The 19,879-nt window shown below is 36.9% G+C and overlaps 1 protein-coding gene across 1 annotated transcript in view; it reads left to right on the top strand.

Moving 5' to 3' along the window:
* Positions 1-19,879, top strand: part of LOC131030489 (uncharacterized) — a 103,448-nt gene that overhangs the window by 40,236 nt on the left and 43,333 nt on the right. Inside the window, exons 3-6 of the mRNA XM_057961327.2 lie at positions 17,756-18,120; positions 18,341-19,085; positions 19,383-19,479; positions 19,591-19,645. Coding sequence (XP_057817310.1) covers positions 17,756-18,120; positions 18,341-19,085; positions 19,383-19,479; positions 19,591-19,645 — 1,262 coding nt within the window. The remainder of the gene's footprint in view (positions 1-17,755; positions 18,121-18,340; positions 19,086-19,382; positions 19,480-19,590; positions 19,646-19,879) is intronic.

Genomic DNA, 19,879 nt, shown 5'->3' with positions numbered 1-19,879 from the left:
GATGATATCAAGCGGACGACTAATAATATGGAGCAAATTGGAGCTGGAAGCCGTTGAGATGCTTCAGAACTTTACCTAACCTGGGCTCTTTCTCTATTGGTCTTGTTTGTTGTTTGCTGTCTCTCGTTTGCTGGCCTTTTTTGCTAGTCAGCTTTCCTTTTCTTGTTTGCTGTCTTTTGCATTCTGTAGCGCTTTAATGTATATCTTTTGATCTTTTGTTTGTAATGGGTTTCAGGGGCCCAATCAAAGCTTGTTTTCCCTTATTCAAAAACAAGTTCCGATTTCCTAATAATTATACAATTTTTAAGAATGAAATTAGGAAATTTATCCACATCAATGAGTAGAAAGTAAATATGACAAGATTAGGGTATGGAAACCTTATGAATCATTAAAATCATAAATTTTCAAACTTAACAATGTCTGAAGACACCTCCTTATACTTAGAAATTTTATCAAAATTAGAGTGCAAAGGAGTATACCGGATTGGGAATTGAACTAGGAAAGGTGTGAAAAGTAGTGTTTTCACACAAAAATTGTCTGAGGACACCTTCCCAAGTCAACAATGGCTGCCAGCAAGTCTGAAGACACCCAGCAACTCTATAAATTAGTCATTAAAATCATGTTGCAATCACGCGTTATGCAAAATTTATGATGAAAATAAATTTCCCAAGGCAAAAATGAATAAATCTGAGCACGTATGTAGGGCTGGAAGTGAATTTTCAATATGAAGACAAGACTTACCAGCACCTCTAGGAATGATAGTAAACTCAGAAAACTGCCAAGAAATGGTGCAAAAATGCACTCCAAGTGAAATCACCCAAATAGGTAAGTGGCTGGAAATGAATGTTTCTTAGGACAGCCCCTTGACAGTGAAGTTTTAGACCTGCAACAGCATTAAGAAGGTCTGAAAATGTTCTAAAACCTCCCCAAAAAACACCTCCAAACAAAATTGCCTAGGTTGGGATTGGCTAGGCAATGAAAAAATTAAGTCTCAAAATTAATTACCTGCCAATAATGGAGGTCACACAAGCTGCAATAATGGCGTCAAACTCAGATTTGGAAGTTATTACAGCAAGGAATGACAATGGCAGCTACGAGGAACGAAAGAAATACACCAAAAATGGTGTCAAATAATTTCTAAAATAAAATCGCCCCCTTCCAACTATGGCGCCACCTCCCAAAAATCACACAAGTCTGAAAAATGCCTTCAAATGGCCTCCAATGGCTGTCTAAAAATATCGCCTAGGTCTGATTTGGCAGAAAATAACTTGAAGCTGCAACTCCAACTTGAAAAATGGTGTCAAAATGACACTTAGCAAAAGAAATCGCCTAGTTGGAAAAGTCACAATCAGCCATAAAAATGTCTCCAATTCACCACTTAGCCATCACCATAAGCAATTATAATATTATAATATCGCTGGACACCCTCCTTTCAACTTGCTTTTGCCTTGAGTTCTCACCACACAAGCAATGCGGGATAAAACTTTGATACTTATACTTGCCTGGGGAAAATCGATTTGCTTCTAGAAGGTGAAATTCATTAAATGCTCATTGCAAATCATATATTAATTGTTTTTTATTTTTTAAAATAATCATTGACGTTTGTAAAAACAATTAAATGTGGGGTCAATTTATTAAAATATTTCAAAAATTAAATCAAAATTGACCATTAGGGGGAAAATTGATTTTAATTGGGATAAAAATCCCCCAAAACCATTAAAAAATTATTAAATGCCCAATTGGGGAAAATCGCCCCATGTTGGGATAAAATTCCCATCAAAATTCATCAACTTTGCACACATTTGGTCTCCAGGGGAAAATCGATCTCTGTCAGGAGTGAAAATTCCAATTCAAACTCGCCACTTAGCACAAAAAATTATCTTGGGGGAAAATTGACCCTTGTTTGGATAGTTATCTGGACCCAAAATCATTAAAATTGTCACTTCTGGAAATTCGCTTAAGGTCTGGAATCACTATCCGGATAAAAATCCCCAAAATTTCGTCATAAAAGTCCTGGTGGAAAATTGATAGGCATTAGGAATCATCATTTTAGTCCCCATCAAAGTCATCTGCAGTCCTGGTGGAAAATTGTGGGTTGTTAGGAGGAATCCCCACACCTAGTCAAATTTTCATCTCTCTGGTGGAAAATCGCCCCATGTCTGGATAATGAGTGGGGGAAAAATTGGGTCTATCAAGAATCCAGTGGAAAAGCACCTCGCATGAGGAATTTTGACATTTTGACCCTTAGAATATGGATTTTCATTAGGAATTTAACAATTTAACCACTCAAAATCATTTGGACACTTAGAATTTTCAATAAAATGCAACGGGGCTTAGGCAAATTTACCAAAATTTGAGCAAAACAAAAGGAAATTTATCAGGATAAAGTACAAAATCGACTTGAATAACCTCCTAGGAGCGAGAAAACAACTCCTAAAGGTTCTGAAACACCTGAGCACTTAAAATCACCAACGATGATGTTCAAAAACACGTTAATGCTCAAAAGGTCTTACACTTGGACAAAATTAGGATCATTTAAAATCTCAACTTTACGCACTTGATCCTATAGCTTCAAAAACCCTAACCGACAAATTGGCATGATCAAAAATCCGAGACTTGGGCACAGGAACTCAAAATTGCCCATTATGCTGCCAAAACCCTAAACTAACCAACACAAAAAGTAGGAAAGAGGGGGTCCCCGTTGGCAATGGGGCGATGTGTGAAAAGGTCACAACCATAGTTGAACTACTCGTCAAAACCAAAAATCGCCAAGGCCAAAAAAAAAAACTCGGGAAAAACTCAGCCTATACTCGGCAAAAAACTCAGGAACTTAAAAAGTTGCTTAAATTTAATTAGAAATGCATTTTTTTGCAAAATTCAATGAGAAGATGCATCCAATGAGTCAATAATTGAGAACACAAAAGAAACAAGCTGAGTTTAGATATATTTAAACGCAAAGTGGGTACAAAATCACATCCTAATGAGAAATTCTGATGGCTAGAAGCAAAATAGTAAATAGTTTTTGTAGAACTAAAAGTAAATACATCAATACAATTACGTCTTCCTCTTCCCAACTTTAGTAAAAACTAGGGGAGAGGTAGAACTAGAGGGTCTAGTCCTAGAAGTTTGTTGTGGGCGTGCCGCGTGACTGTGCCTCCTCGCTCGGTATGACTGGCTTAGGCTGTGGCTCGTTCTCCATCCTGGATGTAGCTCTGCCTCTAGCTTCCCTTGGCACTGACAATGCCTCATCCTCCTTAATGTCATCCAGTGTCAAACCAAATCCACCCCCTTCCTCCTCCGTAACTTGCCTCTCCAAATCATTGATGTCATCCTCTGTAAACAATGAGGTTGCTCCTATGCTGTCCAATGACTGTAAGGATCTATACCATCCAAATCAATTGGACTAGTTGGTGCTTCCTCTACCTTCTTTATGCACAACCGAAGATTATATTGCACAAAGACAAGGTCATTAAGGCATTTTTTGGCTAACTTGCTCCTCTTCTTCGTGTGGATGGCCTTAAACAAACTCCAATTGCGCTCACAACTGGATGAACTACAAGGCTGACATAAGATTCTGAGGGCAAATTTTTTGAGATTTGGGGTATTTCCATCCCAACTTTGCCACCGAGCATTTGCAAAATAAAATTAGGTTGAGGGTAGCAACCCTCGCGGGGGTCTAAGGGTGAGAAAGAGAGGGGTAGAGATAGGTCTAGACCTTGGGGGAGAGAGGAGAGAGTGAGATGGAGAGTGGTAGAGAGGGGGATAGAGGAAGAGTGATAGGGAGATAGATAGGTCTAAAATTCGGGACAGATAAAGTGAGTAAGATAGAGAGAGTGAGAGAATGCTAATAGGAGCCTACTGATTATTGAATTTGACTAAGTCTGAAAATTTAAAAGATTTTCCAAAACCTAGAATTTGCATTATAACTCTCCTAGAGATCTGAAACCACTCTCAAACATCCTATCAATATATACATGAAATATAACTTAAAGTATAAGAAAGGAAATGTTATATTTCATGTATATATTTTGATGAAGAGAATGAGGCTGACTTGAAAAAAAAAAGATTAGATAATTTTTGACATGTTTGGGCCTTTTTTTTAATGCAGCCAAGATTTTCCGGGAAACTCATCGAGTTTTTCCTAAGAACTCGGCGAGTTTCTTTTGTGAGTTAAAGTCGTAAATACTCGCCAAGTGAAAAAACTTGCGAGTTTTTGAAAACTCGCCGAGTTTTCGGCAAGTAGTCCATCTATGGTCACAACAGAACCCAAGGCTTGCGATTTACACTAAGTCGGCTCAAAAGATGATTCACGGCTTTAGGAATACGCACCCATAAAAATGTCACCGATGAACACTTTAATATAATTTGCCAATAGATGGAAGTTCGATTTAATAATCAACCCCTCCACAAAGCTCTAGTAATTTAATCGTGCAGATAGGCAACCAGCTCACACAAACAAGCAACCATCTCACACCCTTAGAGATTGATAATTTCAAGGTCATAATTTTGAATCTCCATATTTGCAAAAGCCCTTATTGCTGCTGATTTGTCTGCATCGAAGACTTAACAAATTTGGCACAGATGTAGAGTCCATCGCGAATCCACCCCTTCAGGAGAACTAGGTTTTCGTCTAGCTCTTCAATCAAACTCCTGAAGGTTTTTGTCTCCAGAAAGCGTAAGTCGTTTATCAAATTCTAGCATGCTTTACAACTCCTAGCAAGTCTCATTATAAAGACCTCCAAGAACTTTCTAGAAGATAAGGCCAACATGAACATTGGGAATTTTTAATTAATAAAGCGACATAATAATATTTTCTTGTTTTTTAAATTAAATTAATTAATATTAAGTGATATTTGAATATTTTTTTTTACTTTTGACAACTTAATAAAAATCAATTTAAATAGTTGTCACTTTAAAAATCGGGAACATGACAATCCTCCTGGCTCAAACATTGGTTGTCCTCAAGCAATTCTCTACTGTACCACCAGGATCGCAAACTAACCATATGAAAAATGTTACATCACTCCGCTGCTCCAATCTTTGATGCTGTCAGCAGTGCTGAATTCTGCAATTTCATTATCTTGAAGCATTCCCATTACGAAGCCGATTGACGGATCTGGAATCATCACACTCTTATACACACGAAAAGTGGGGGGATAGAATTCTCTTCTCATACCACCAATCTAAGTCACCAAGTTTGAATTCGAATTCGAAGTTCGACAACTTTGAAATTTGAATGAAGTTCGATGAGGGGAAAATTTGAAATGTATAAAATTCGAATTAAGTTCGCCATATGTAATTTTTAAATTGTTTTAATAAATATATGTAATATATCTATAAAATTGCCTAAATAGTTTAACATTGATAAATAGATTTGAAATCGTTACAAAAAGATGACATATTTATAAAATATAAACCATAGGAAACATATGTTAGGGCATGAACGGCAGGCAAAAATTGCAGTCGAACTTCTCCTGCAGGCTGCGACTATCACGTGTGCGCGACTACTTCTCTTGCAGGCCGCAACTCACGACAGACTGAAGATGTATTTAAGAAATATTCACAGAAGAAGAAGGCCAAAAAAAAAAAACAAATAAATTGAAGTTCGACGAATTTCGAACTTCAAGGATGAAATTCGGCCTAACCTGGTGACTTAGCCACCAATGCCCAATATCCATCTAAATTTGTATGATTTCCCAAGGATGTGAACAATGATCATCCTAAGTGCATAATCAGACATGCCAATATATGTAGTGATCCCACTTTGAAATATAATTTAATAATAATAAAATTAAAATACAAAAGAATAAAATAAAATTAAAATACAAAAGAATAAAATAAAATAAAAATATAATTAAATATATATAAAATCTGATTAAAGTTAATGAATGGTCGAAAGGCATGAAATGATAAGTTGCGACTACCCCAAGTATGAGGTATAAAAGGAGAAGAGAACTCATTTGAAGGGGGGATAATTTGGGGAATTAGAAGTGCAGATCTGATTTAAATAAGAAGTGCAGATCTGATTTTGAAAGGTTGTGCCCCTTTCAAAGGGCAGAAATAATGAATAGTTGCGCTCTTTCAAAGGGTGCTAATGGTGAAAGGGTGTGTCTCTTGCTAAAGGGCACACATGATGAAGAGGTGTGACCTCTCCCTCACATGGAGAGATATAGAGGAAAGGACTCAAAAGCATCCAATATGAACACCATCGACCAGAGCAGATCAGAACTGTTATTATGTTACAGGCAGTAACATCCTTGTTCTTGGTGGTATGCATAGGGATGTGCTTAATATGTGTGTTTAATATATGAAGGTTGATAATGTTCTTATACAGAATTTAATGGTAATATTAATATACACTGCAATATGTATGACAGTCATACTTAATTTCATATACATTCATAATACATGATAGTTTATTATATTAGTGGCCTAGTCTTAATTCCTTACTAAGTCCTATGAGTGGGTAAGCTGGTGTTTGTAGGGAAAGGTGAATAAACCCAATCACAAGTGATGGTAAGCCCAAAACAGGTAGAGACGTAGTCCTGGGCCTTGAGGGAGCCTCCTTGTAGGTGGTGTCAGCGCCCTATGACAGTAAATACCCATCCCTCATTAGGATTAGGAAAGAGAATTAAGATAGGACTGAATATAATAAATGTCAAATGTATTGATAATAATAATTCATGCATTAGGTTTAGAAAAGTGAATCGAAACCACAATAATGTATAGTAACATGTGTTAATTTATTGGGAATAAGACAACCTCTTAGTAGGGGACATTATAATATACCATATGCTGCTGTTGTAAATGAGGACATCATCTATTTTGCTGAGAATCTCACACAAAGTGAAGCAATAAGTACCTCTAATGACAATGGATGATGGAAGTTCATCAATGAGCCAACCTCCAATAAGAGAAAGACTATACAATCCTCTCCAGCTCCTCCAATCAACAATTGTCCCTAAAATCTTTGTGTTTTAAGCTTGCCATGTACCAAGGCTCAGCTGAGACTTATTCACTCCAAGTAAATGCCACCCAACACGAAGAACATTTCTTATGTGCACTTCATACTCTGAAAATTTAGCAACTTCATACTTGTTGTGACCATTTCACACATCGCCCCATCAGAATGGGGACCCCCTTTTTTTTTCTTAGGGTTTTTCTTTCCCTTAGTTAGTTTTTCTCTCTGCTTGCTAGGTTTTGAGTGAGTGAGTGGTTGCCTGGGCTGGCTAGATTAGGGCTAATCTCTGAAAGCTCGTTTTAGGGTTTCTTTCAAGCTGAGTCTAGCCTAGTTTTGGGAGGTCGTTAGTTGTCTGCCTGGAACCTTAAGTTTGCCTTAATGAAGTATTTCCTTTCAGGAGAATCAGGATGGTGAGATTGAAGAAGAGGGTGAATAGGTCTCAGGTCAGGATAGGTCTAGTTTGATTGTTTTCTTGTTAGAGTCCTGTTTTCTTCCAGGTCTGAGTCAATCGAGCAAAGTCAGTGGTCAAAGAGGGATGAAAGTGGTGATTTCAGAAATTGATGAATGAATGCACTGGATGATGATTTAAGGAGTTTTGGAAGGAAATGATCAAGATTATTGACTTTTGAGGCGTAATTGAGAAAGTTGATACATTTTTCGCCTTGAAGAAGAGTTTTAAGGCTTTGAAATGATGAAAGCTAGTCTAGGATGAGATTTTCGCTCTTGACCCTTCCAAAGGGTCTAGAGCGAAATCTCCCTTTCTTGCCTCCCTTTGGCCCTGAAAACCCAGTTGGACCTTGCCTAGACCAAATTGGATGGAGAATTGTCTTGATAGTGAAAGAAGGAAGTTGATTTGATCAAGTTTGATGGAAAATGAAATGAACCAAGGTGAGGAACTAGCCAAGAATATGATTTTCGCTCCTGACCCTTCCAAAGGGTCCAGAGTGAAAATCCCCTTTAGCATCAAATTTTCACTTGTCAAGGCCAGGATTATAGCTTCCTTAGGCATAGCAAAGACAAATTGATATGTTCTAGCCCTAGGAAGTGATTGATGATGGGTAAGATGAAAGATTTTAGTCAAGAGGATGAATTTCGCTCCTGACCCTTCCAAAGGGTCCACAGTGAAATTCTTGAAAGCTCTCATTTTTACTTGGCTAAAGGCAGGATCTTGATGGGGATGCGTGAAGAAGGGTCTATGTTTGCCTCTCAAAGAGAATTGGAGTTCAAAAGGTCAAGAACCAAGCTCAAACCATGATTTTTGCTCCTGACCCTTCCAAAGGGTCCAGAGCAAAAATCTTGTAGCCCACATTTCCTTCCCAATTTTGGCTAAGTGTTGGTTTCTAAGGCATGTTTGAGGATGAATTGATATGTTTTTGCCTGGAGATGGAGTTGATTGATTTTGAAGAACAAGATTTTGGCCTAAAGGAGAATTTCGCTCCTGACCCTCCCAAAGGGTCCAGAGTGAAATTCATCATAAACCTTATTTGTTGCCTTGAATGGACTAGAAACCTTGTTCCTAATGTGGAAAATGATCTAATTTTGCCTTATGAGATGGTTTGAAGCTTGAAAAATGAGCAATCTAGCCTGGAATGAGATTTTCGCTCTTGACCCTTCCAAAGGGTCCAGAGCGAAAATCTTTTTAAAACTCATTTCCTCCTAAGTTTGACTAAATTTTGATTTGCAGGGTATCTTGGAAGGAAGGTTGGACATTCTTGTTGCCTTTTAAATGTTTGAAAGCATTGAAAATGAAGGATTTTGGACCAAAAAGGAAATTTCGCTCATGACCCTTCCAAAGGGTCCAGAGCGAAATTCCTAAAAGTTCTTATTTTTGCATTGAAGAAGGTCAAGTTCTTGGTCTTTTATGAATTGAATGGAAGGGAGATAGCTTGTCTTTGCCTCTTGAAGATGTTTTGAATTGAAAAAAAATGAAGAATCTAGCCCAAGTAAAGATTTTCGCTCCGGACCCTTCCAAAGGGTCCAGAGTGAAAATCTCTCTAAGAGGCATTTCTTTCCTTGTTTGGCCAAATCTTGATGTCCAAGGCATGATGAGAAGAAGAATGAACATGATCTAGCCTTTGAGAGTGTTTGGAAGTTATGAAAATAAGGGATTTTAACCAGGAAAGGAAATTTCGCTCCTGACCCTTCCAAAGGGTCCAGAGTGAAATTCCTTATGAGCCTACTTTTTGACCTTTCTTGGACATGAAACCTTGTTCCTAGGGCAATGAAGGATGAAATTCTACCTTGCAAAGAAGTTTCAAGTTGAAAAAATGATGATTTTTGGTCAAGAATGAGAATTTCGCTCCTGACCCTTCCAAAGGGTCCAGAGCGAATTTTCTCAAAACCTCTCTTTGCTATCAATTTTTTGCTAGATCGAGTGTGGGATAAGGTAAAATCAAGGAGAAGTTACCCCTAAGAGTGACTTTGAGTTGCTAGAAACAATGAAAGATGAAGGAATTGAGCCTAAAAGTGATTTTCGCTCCTGACCCTTCCAAAGGGTCCAGAGCGAAAATCCTTAAAATCATCTTTTTTTCCAAAATTTGAGCAAAGTCAAGCTTGGACAAGGGTGCGAGAAGTCATTTAGATTGCCTTAGAGTGGATTTTGGTTGCCAAGAATGCAAATTTTGAAGCCAAATGAGATTTTCGCTCCTGACCCTTCCAAAGGGTCCAGAGCGAAAATCCTAAAATCTACCTATTCCTTTCAAATTTATGCTAAGCTATGCCTAGACCAAGGTAAAAGATGCCCTTGAGATTGCCCTTGAGTTGATGGTTGTCTCCAAAAATGATGATTTTAGGCCAGAGGAGGAAAATCGCTCTTGACCCTTCCAAAGGGTCCAGGGCGAAAATCCTTCAATCACCTATTTTGCCTTGCAAAATCAAGTCAAAGTTGGATTGGATGAAAGAAGAATCTTCCTGAGATTCCCATTGCTGAGATTGAGGCGGTCACGTCCAGATTCATTGAATATGCTAAAAAAGAGCATAGGAAGGGGAACAAAGTTCTAGATGAAAAGTTGTTATAAGATGATGTGGCAGCTTAATTCCTATTGGTCTATGTCTCCTTGTTATTTGTGCCAATTTTTATTTGCTATGGATTAATAATGTTTATCTAAATGAGGACTTTTTTGTAACAAACCCTAATTAGGGTTTAGGTGTCAAAATCTCAGCCATCGATCTTCTTTTGATCCGGGCCGTTCATTGTATTTGAGGATGCTATATAAGCCCTCACTCATTTCATTTTTGAGGACTAGAAAGGTTAGAAAAGTTAGAAAGTTGGAGAGAAATAAGTTTAATATTGGTTGTAGCAAAATTGAGTAGTGAAGAGAGAAAGTTGAACAATTGTTGTTTATTTGGCTATGAGATCAATAAAATATTGAAGTTATGGTGTTTTATTGCAATCCTTGTGGCTATCTTCATGGTTGTTTATCTTCTTGAATCACTCTTAGTAGAAATATCATTTGGATTTTAAGTTTGAAGGACGAATGTTGTGCTTGATCTTTGATAAGACTCACATTCCAAACCACTAGCTCCTTATTGATGGTAAGAACGCCTTGTGTGGTCAACTGGAAACATTGAAATTGATTAAGAGTTCAATTATCATTAGAAGTATTGATATGTATCTCCCTGATAGTATCTATCTCCTTGGTGATTTGAAAATCATTGAATCCCCTTAGAAGATCGCACCAATTCCAGTGAAGTTGTAATCCTTTGGCGATACTGAAATTGGTAGAATCTTATCAAGACCAGTCTTCATTAAGTCATTCTTAGGATTAGTTTAAGTATCTCTTCCTCGAAACCCTTATCTTTTGATCTTTTTTGAAAATCTATTAGTATTAGGAAAATCCTGTTTCCTCATTTGGAAAGATAGTAGCACGGACAGACTTTCTTTGAAAGTACGTAAGGCCCCTTGAAGAAACAGCAAACACAACGACCACTGGTGCTTATCTGCGAGTAGAGATCCTACAAAGCAGAACCTTGAAGTCCTTCCAATTGATCCTTTTTTGCGATATCTTCAGCATTTGGAAGCTTTACTCAAGAGAGGATAAGATACCTCTGGGTATTTTATTCTGTGTTTGGTTGTGTACAAAATACACATCAACAATACTCCCATAATGTATCATGAGGTGGAAGTGTAACAGTAGCTTCTCCAAGAGAGTCTACATGCTGCATCACCAATGCCCCCATCCATGGACACTCCATAGGCTGATCCAAAAACTTTAAGTTTTACCATGAGAACCTCTAGGAGAGATAACTCCTCAAATTCTCCTTGAATGATCAAAAGCTCAACCAAAACACTTATGCCTCCCTCTACATGCATAGGTATAACACTAATGGCTGATCCAACTTGTGTGTAATCAACTGTTTTATCCTCCTCTATGATTTGAGACTTCAAAGGATCCTCTAAAAGAGGAGGCTCAAGAACCTGATGATGCAAAGTAGATATCCCACTAAAATTTTCTGAATCATACCTCTTCTCTTGTTCACACCAACCTGAATGTTCTTGCTTGCTCAACCCAAGAGGATCATCCTCTATATGATCCAACTCCAAGTTCACTTCCCTCGGAAGAAATAGTGATTGAGGAAGGGTTTCTCTTCGTTGCCTTGCTTGATCTATATGATTTCAGCATTCCTTGACCTCTTGTAAGTGCTGTCTTGTTCAGGCAGCCAGCAACTTTGCCTCCCTACCTCTTTGTGGCCAACCAACACCCATACTTTGTGTCTTCTTTACATCTTCCATGCTGAAATAACCAAACCCAGACCTCTTGTGACTTGGATTCATAACAACTGCCTCCTGTTGGACTCTCAAATCTTGAGTTCCAACATTGGAACACTCCATAACCTACATTTTCATGTATTTGGGCTGACAACTCATAATTCTGCAAATATAAAATCAGTCTTTTCTTCATGCCTTTGTGTGATGTCTTTGTAGACCTTAGTCACCTCACCTTTCATGAGTGAATGGTCATCAATAAGAGCTGTCTCCAACTGTAAACCAAATGTATCTCCTGTCATGACTTCTGTCCCATGTTGCAAGTTGTATCTATGTCTTCTCTTCTAAAAACTTCACATTGAAGACCCATGAATTTTTCTTCTGTGTACTCTTCACAATTTTCATATTAAGTTGCTGCTTTTTGGGTGTGGCCGCTGTAGATGACTTGGATGATGAAGAATGTATCGAGCTCAACTCCAAACAAAGCTAATCAACTTTATTTTCTGATTCTTGAAGGGCCATTTGAGTACTCTTCAAGGAGTCCATTGTAGCCTTAAGCTCATAGGTAAGCTTATCTACTTCATCTTCTTTTCTTCTCAATGCATCAAAAATTATCTCATTAAGTTCAAGGATATGATCTCTATCCAAAAGTAGGTGTATGTGATTTAGTTTCATCACAACTAAAGCTTCTTTGAGTACTTGTAAGGGTGCAAGAGATAGTTCTCCTTAAAAGCCTTTGTGTCTTCCTTGAATATTCCAATGCTAATCTGCTAGCATCTTGTGAGTGTCATTAAAATGAGCTAGGGCAGCAGTAATCATGTCTTTGTTTACCCTCAATTGACCTTCCAAGTGATGTGACTCTTGAAGTCTAATGTCTTGAGTAAATGTTCATAAACATGCCATATTAACTCAGCTCCCTTCACAACATCTCTTCCACACAACTCACATTTTTGGGGTAGGCCAATATCATGCTCAATCAAAGGATTACCAACATAACCATGAGTAGAAACAATTACCTCATGTTCTTTTTTAACTGCTGATGCATAATCAGACTGTGAGCAATCTGAATTACAATCTTTTACCTCATACTTATCAATCCACTCCTTAGTGTCCTCCATGTAAGGCTCATATGATAACAAAGGACTGCTGATCAAACTCAGAAAATCAGGAACATGTGCGTGCTTCTTCAAAGTGTCTCTGTTGTTCTTTATTGCATCTTCTTCCATGATAAGTTGCTTCCTCATAGGGGCTGGTCTGTGAGGTGTGTCCAGCTGCCTTAGCTGTCACTAAACTGATCCATATCTGCACTTGCTTGGCTATGATGTTTGTTACCTCCAACCAACTCCATGGTGAAGTATCCATGACAGACCAAAAATTATCATACTGGAGGACCACCTTGTTAGGCAATCAGCTCTCTAAGACAACATATTTCATATAATCTTAACATATATTTCTCCAATGTAATCGGGGGTATGGAACAAGGAAAATCCATCTCACCACATGACCAAATTTCTATATTACTTTTATATGTACGAGCATCATCACTATTCAAATCACAATTTGCTTCTTTACCAATAAGATGTAGAGTTGGCTCACACAATTGAACATTAGTAGGATTCGTACCTCTACATAGCTGATCAGTCAATGCTGGTTTGGCCAATTCTAGGAAGTCATTTTCTTCAACCTTGTGGTCGCCATGAAGACTTGTGTATTCTCCACTTGTAGGTGCAATAATCGGTTCTTGCTTGATCAAACTCTTATGTGGCTGATTTTTGTCCCTCCCATGATCATTTGTAAGCTGTAGATCACAAGCAATTGATTCCTCGTTCTTTTCTATCTTTTCTTTAATAGTCACTTCTAAGTTTTCATCTTCCTTAAAAATTTCTTCTAACTCTTTGTTCTTCTCATTCATTTTAGTCTCTTCATCCAACCCATCTTTAGGACAATACTCTGACTCATTATACTTGCAACTTGTGTCTTTAGCAAACTCCTCAAACCTTTTAACCTCTTTTTATTCTGGTTGAGATTCTGATCCATTTCTTCTTTACTTTTTTGGGCTTGACATCCCCTTGAGTATTCATGAAAGACTCTGATAATCTCCTCATTCACAGGTATAATATTTCTTGTCAGGCATAGGTACTCCTGAAATTTTAGTAGACTCTTAACCTTTTGATATCTGTTATACCAACTAGCAATTTTAGAATTTGCAATTTCATTTTCCCTCTCTGCCATTTCCGTAATCATCCTTAACATCCCACAGGCTCGCATAATTTTTTTGCTCTGATACCACTGTAATGTCCCTGTTTCTACTTGTAACAGAAAACTCAATTTCCAACACCCATACAAACTAGAACGATAGATTAAAATGGATTCAAGGTAACTCGAATTTCATATAATTTTTTTCACAATATTACGCCATGCGAGTTTGCAAGACCATGGGTTAATTATGGGAGAGTTTCAGAAAACAAGTCTTTCAGAATTTTAAGACAGACTTACATTTTTCACCCGTTACAATCTCAATATAATCTTCGGGTTATGAATAGGTCGATATAGGGCGATGTTTGGTGTTGGAAGTCACCAATCCTATTATCACCCCATTTTGAACTGTTCCACAACTGCTGGTGTTCCGTCACAAGCAGCTCCGGACAATTACTCCCTTTGGTCTGAACTGGTGATGAATTTTATTGCTGATGATGTTGTTCCAATAACCAATGCCTCCGTTCACAATATGAACCCTGTGCTAAATATTACATTGCTGGCAAACCTTTATCACCGATAGTTGTTAACCCCAAATATTTAATTTGAATGTATCAAACTTATATGCAGCTCCCTATTGAGTTGGCTTATATTCATAATTCGGGCAATTATTTACCCACCGCTTACAATAATAGAATGACATATGAATCTCTCGATATATGCCCCCGTCAGCGCAGCGATTTAGGAAAAGGAACCCAAGGCTTGCGATTTACACTGAGTCGGCTCAAAAGAAGATTCACGGCTTCAGGAGTACGGACCCATAAAAATATCACCGATGAAGGCTTTAATATAATTTGGCAATAGATGGAAGCTCAATTTAATAATCAACCTCTCTGCAGTGCTCTAGTAATTTAATCGTGCAGACAAGCAACCAACTCACACAGACAGGCAACCAGGTCACACAGATAAGTAACCTGCTTACACCCTTAGAGATTGATCATATCAAAGTCATAATTTTGAATGTCCCATACCTGCAAAAGCCCATATTGCTGCAAATTTGTCTCCATCGGAGACTTCACAAATTTGGCATGGATGTAGACTCTGTCACGAATCCACCCCTTCAGAAGAACTAGGTTTTCGTCCAGCTCTTCAATCAAACTCATGGAGGTTTTTGTCTCCAGAAAGCATAAGTTTTTAATTAAATTCTAGCATGCTTTACAACTCCCAGTAAACCTCCTTATAAAGACCTCCAGGAACTTTCTAGAAGATAAGGTTGACATGAACATTGAAAATCTTGATTTAATAAGGTGACATTATAATATTTTATTGTTTATTTAATTAAATTAATTAATATTAAGTCATTATTGGATAATTTATTTATTTTTGACAACTTAATAAAAATTATTTTAATTTATTGTCACTTCAAAAATCGGGAATATGACAAACTATAGATGGAATACTCGTAGAGTACTCGATGAGTTTTGAGCTGGGTGAGTATTTATGCCATTGACTCGTAGAAGAAACTCGCCGAGTTTTTCACAAAAAGCTCGCTGAGTTTTCGGCAAAAACTCGGCTGCATTAAAAAAAGAGGCCCAAACATGTCAAAAAATTATCATTTTTTTTTCAAGACAGTCTCATTCTCTTCATCAGAATATATACATGAAATATAACATAAAGTAGAAGAAAGGAAAAATACATAAGTCATATTTCAATATGTTTTATTCCTTTTTTATACTTGTAAGTTATATTTCATGTATATATTGGTAGGATGTTTGAGAGTGGTTTCAAATCTCTAGGAGTTATAATGCGAATTCTAGGTTTGTAGAGGATCTTCTATATTTTCAGACTTAGTCAAATTTCACTAATCAGTAGGCTCCTATTAGCATTCTCTAGCTCTCTCTTTCTCACTCACTTTATTTGCCCTGAATTCTAGACCTATCTATCTCCCTATCACTCTTCCTCTATCCCCTCTCTCTACCGCTCTCTCCTCTCTCCCCCAAGATTTAGACCTATCTCACTACCCCTCTCTCTCACCCTCAGACCCCTGTGAGGGGTGCTACCCTCAACCTCATTTTGGCGAGGTGGAGGAGCCACATTGGACTCCTAGGACTAGACCCTCTAGTTCTATCTCTCACCTAGTTTTCACTAGAGCTAGGAAAAGGAAGATGTAAAATGTTTTGATGTAGTATTTACTCTTAGTTTTACAAAAACAATTTGCTATTTCATTTTGTTTCAGTCTATCAGCCATTAGCATTCCACAAGAGGATGCCATTTTGTACCCAATTTGCATTTAAATCAATCAAATATATCTAGACTCAGCTTGTTTCTTTTGTGTACTCATTTATTGACTCATTGTATGAATCTCCTCATTGAATTTTGCAAAAAAAAATGCATTTCTAATTAAATTTAAGCAAATTTTTAAGTTGCGGAGTTTATTTTGGGCCTTGGCGAGTTTTAGTTTTTGGCGAGTAGTTCAACTATGTGACAAACAATGAAATATCTAGTTCATTGGAAAAATCTTCTTGAAGAAGATGCTACATGGGAAAGTGAGAAAGTTCTTCAACATCTTATTTCATAATTGCTTGAGGACAAGCAATTTTGGGAAGGGTCGACTGTAATGCCCGGTCCTTAATTTTATTGAGGATGGCCCTCGTGGATGAAGGAAAGTAAATCTTAATTCCTGAGGCCATTATAAATTTTAGAGAGGAAACTAATAAATAAAATAATGGAATATCCAGGTCAATGGAAAATTCTATTATATATATATATAAAAAATAGAATTTTGCAAAATAGTGTACAGTATCAGTAAAACCGTAAACTTGCTAAACCAGAATAGCATATTATTTTGAAAATTATATATTACACTTATTGACATCAATCATCATAAATCATTTAGTATTCAGAAGTCAAAAGAAATACTCTGTTTAATCAATCAATTGTAGAAATCCACAGAATTATTATTTAACGAATAATCAAATAATGACAAATTTGTTGCTAAAGCAGGCTATAACACCAACTTTCTTTAACAAGATTAACCTTTATTAAGATGTTAAGTTTTTAATATCTCTCTTTCGCTTTAAGTATGTTTAAGTTTTTATACATGGCTCATTGTTTGTACTTTTTGTCTAACTTTATGAAATGGCAGTTTAAGTCTTCTGATCATAGTCAGTTTTGTGTGTATTATTTATGTTGCTACTTCACTCAATCATATACTTGTGTGACCTTTGCAATGTCTGTTATGCATTGTTTCATAGATTTTCTGTCACTGTATGTTAATCTACTTTTTCCCTAGCCATTTTGCCCCTTGATATTAAGTTGAACTTCTTGTTTGGTGGGTGGTTTTTTATTTTTGACATAGTGAAATTCCTTTGTAAATTTCTACTGTGTGGAAGGTAATCACACCCTCAATTCTGCTTTGGAATTTCAGTGAAGGATGATGTTTTCTTGACATTAACTCCTTTGGCAAAGGGAGGGAGATCATATATCATACTTTTAATGCTTTCTTTGAATTCATAGTCGGATCGAACATAATGTGTTGTTTTGGAAAACATGTTTTTTCCTTCAATCTTAGATGTCATAGCTATAGCCATTTACCTAATTATGATGAATCTTTTCTGTAGCAAAAATCTTGTATATTGTTTGAAAGTTTTAATGTGCTTGTTATGTCCATGATACATCTTCTTATATTAAAATTTGGTAATAGTGTATTTAACAGATAGCCTAAGATTAAGTTATATGATGTCTTATTATTTGAATTTGAAGTCACTTTTTTTTTAATTGTAGATCAGGATTTATGCCAATGGAATTTTCACTTTAAACATTTGAAGTTGCTTCAACAGATTTGCCTGATAAGTTGCTTGTAATGCTAATTTTTTTATGAGTATTTAATGTAGGAGAAAACAAGGGTGGAGATGGAGGACCAATAGCGACTGCAAAAGAGGCGAAGGTTCCAAAGCCCCCTCAGAAGAAAGACAGTAATGTAGATAAGAGGTCAGTCACAATTTCAGAGAAAAAGTCAACAGAAAGGAGTTTGGATAAAGATAAAAAGAAGGATATACCAGCTCCACGAATGCAATTTGATGATGAACATCGAGTAGCAAAGGCAAAGAGACGGTCGTTAGTAGAACAGACTGAAACTAAAAATAGAGTTGAACTCTTTAGGCATTTGCCACAGTTTTTGCATGGTAGACAACTTCCTGCCCTTGAAGCTAAGTTCTTTCAAGAAGATCCTCTTCACCCTCATCCTGCCGTCTACAAGGTATTGCTCTTAATATGCACATATACTTTGGCAGATGATAGCATACAAATTAGGAAAATTGATGAGTTTTAATTTTTTTTCACTTACACCCTTACTGGGTTTTCTTCTTTTGTGTGGTTATTTGCCAGTTTTTTATTGTTGTATATTTTAAAAAAGACAATGCACATCTATAGAGTATATTTCATTAGTGTTTTCTAAGTGCTGCTCTATTCTGTGTTAGGTTGGGTTGCAATATTTGACGGGAGACATAGTTGGTGGAAATGCTAGATGTATAGAAATGCTTTCTGCTTTTCAAGAGGCTATTAAAGACTATGTTGTGCCACCTGAGAAAACCTTGGTACGTGATTTAACTGCAAAGGTCAATATCTACATTTCATTTCTTATCACATGTAGGCCTCTATCAATTAGCATGGGCAATGCCATTAAATTCTTGAAGGCGCGGATTGCTAAATTAGCAGTAACTCTGTCAGAATCAGAAGCAAAGGCCTCACTTCTCTCAGATATAAATCGGTTTATATATGAGAAGATTGTATTTGCAGACAGAGTCATAGTAAAGCATGCAGTAACAAAGATAAGGGATGGGGATGTTTTGCTTACTTATGGGTCATCTTGTGTTGTGGAGATGATACTATTACATGCTCATGAATTAGGGAGGAAGTTTCGTGTTGTTGTAGTGGACTCAAGGCCAAAACTTGAAGGAAAAACAATGCTTCGTAAGTTGTTGGCTGGTGGTCTCAACTGCACATACACTCATATAAACGCAATTTCCTATATTATGCAAGAAGTAACAAAAGTTTTCCTTGGAGCTGCTTCAGTTTTATCAAATGGAACAGTTTATTCCAGAGTGGGCACAGCTTGTGTAGCAATGGTGGCTCATGCATCACATGTTCCTGTGTTAATTTGCTGTGAAGCTTACAAGTTCCATGAAAGAGTTCAACTTGATTCTATTTGCTCAAATGAATTAGGTGATTTGTCTTGACTCCTGCAAAAACATTTTAATGTTCATGACATACATTGCATAAGTTATGTCATTAAGTATTCTTCTAAGATCCCCTTTCTGTTACGTTTGCAAAATTTGCTCTTTAGTTTATTGAAGATGGGATTTTTCCTTTAGTAACATTTCTCATTACATTACCAGTGAATATGCATAATCTTAAGACACTTCCACAAATTATGCTATTTTCCCGGTGTCATGCATGAAAAGACTGGAAAGTGCTGCAATACATTATAGTTTATGGTATATGTGCTGAATCTGTATGCAGGCGACCCAGATGTTCTTGCAAAGGTTCAAGGAAGGAAAGAGTTAAATCAGCTGGAGGGTTGGACAAATGATGAATCCCTAAGACTACTAAATCTAACGTGTGTTCTCTGTTCTCTCACGGAAGTCAATTTAGCTTTATGCTTAAACCTCTTTTAGACTCAGTAGGTTTTCAGAGGCTAATTGTTAGGTTTTGATGTTGATTGTGACAGTTATGATGCAACACCTGCTGACTATGTCTCAATGATTGTTACTGATTATGGCATGGTAAGGCCCTCTTAATCACTACCTCTTTCACATATTATGTTGAAAAATAATTATTATTGAAGACCAGAAAATAAATTTTACGAAGAATCTCCTGGAAAAAATGCAGAGTTAAATATATTTCCTCTAGTTCTGGGCAGGGATATTTATGAAATCTGTCATAGTATTATAGAAGGAAAGAGATGATTAAGTTCGTGTATATTTAATGTTCCATAAATAAAGTTCTTGCATTTTTCT

Source organism: Cryptomeria japonica, chromosome 2 (genome assembly GCF_030272615.1).
Source record: "Cryptomeria japonica chromosome 2, Sugi_1.0, whole genome shotgun sequence".
Lineage (NCBI taxonomy): Eukaryota > Viridiplantae > Streptophyta > Pinopsida > Cupressales > Cupressaceae > Cryptomeria > Cryptomeria japonica.
This window is presented reverse-complemented; position numbering and strand designations above follow the sequence as displayed.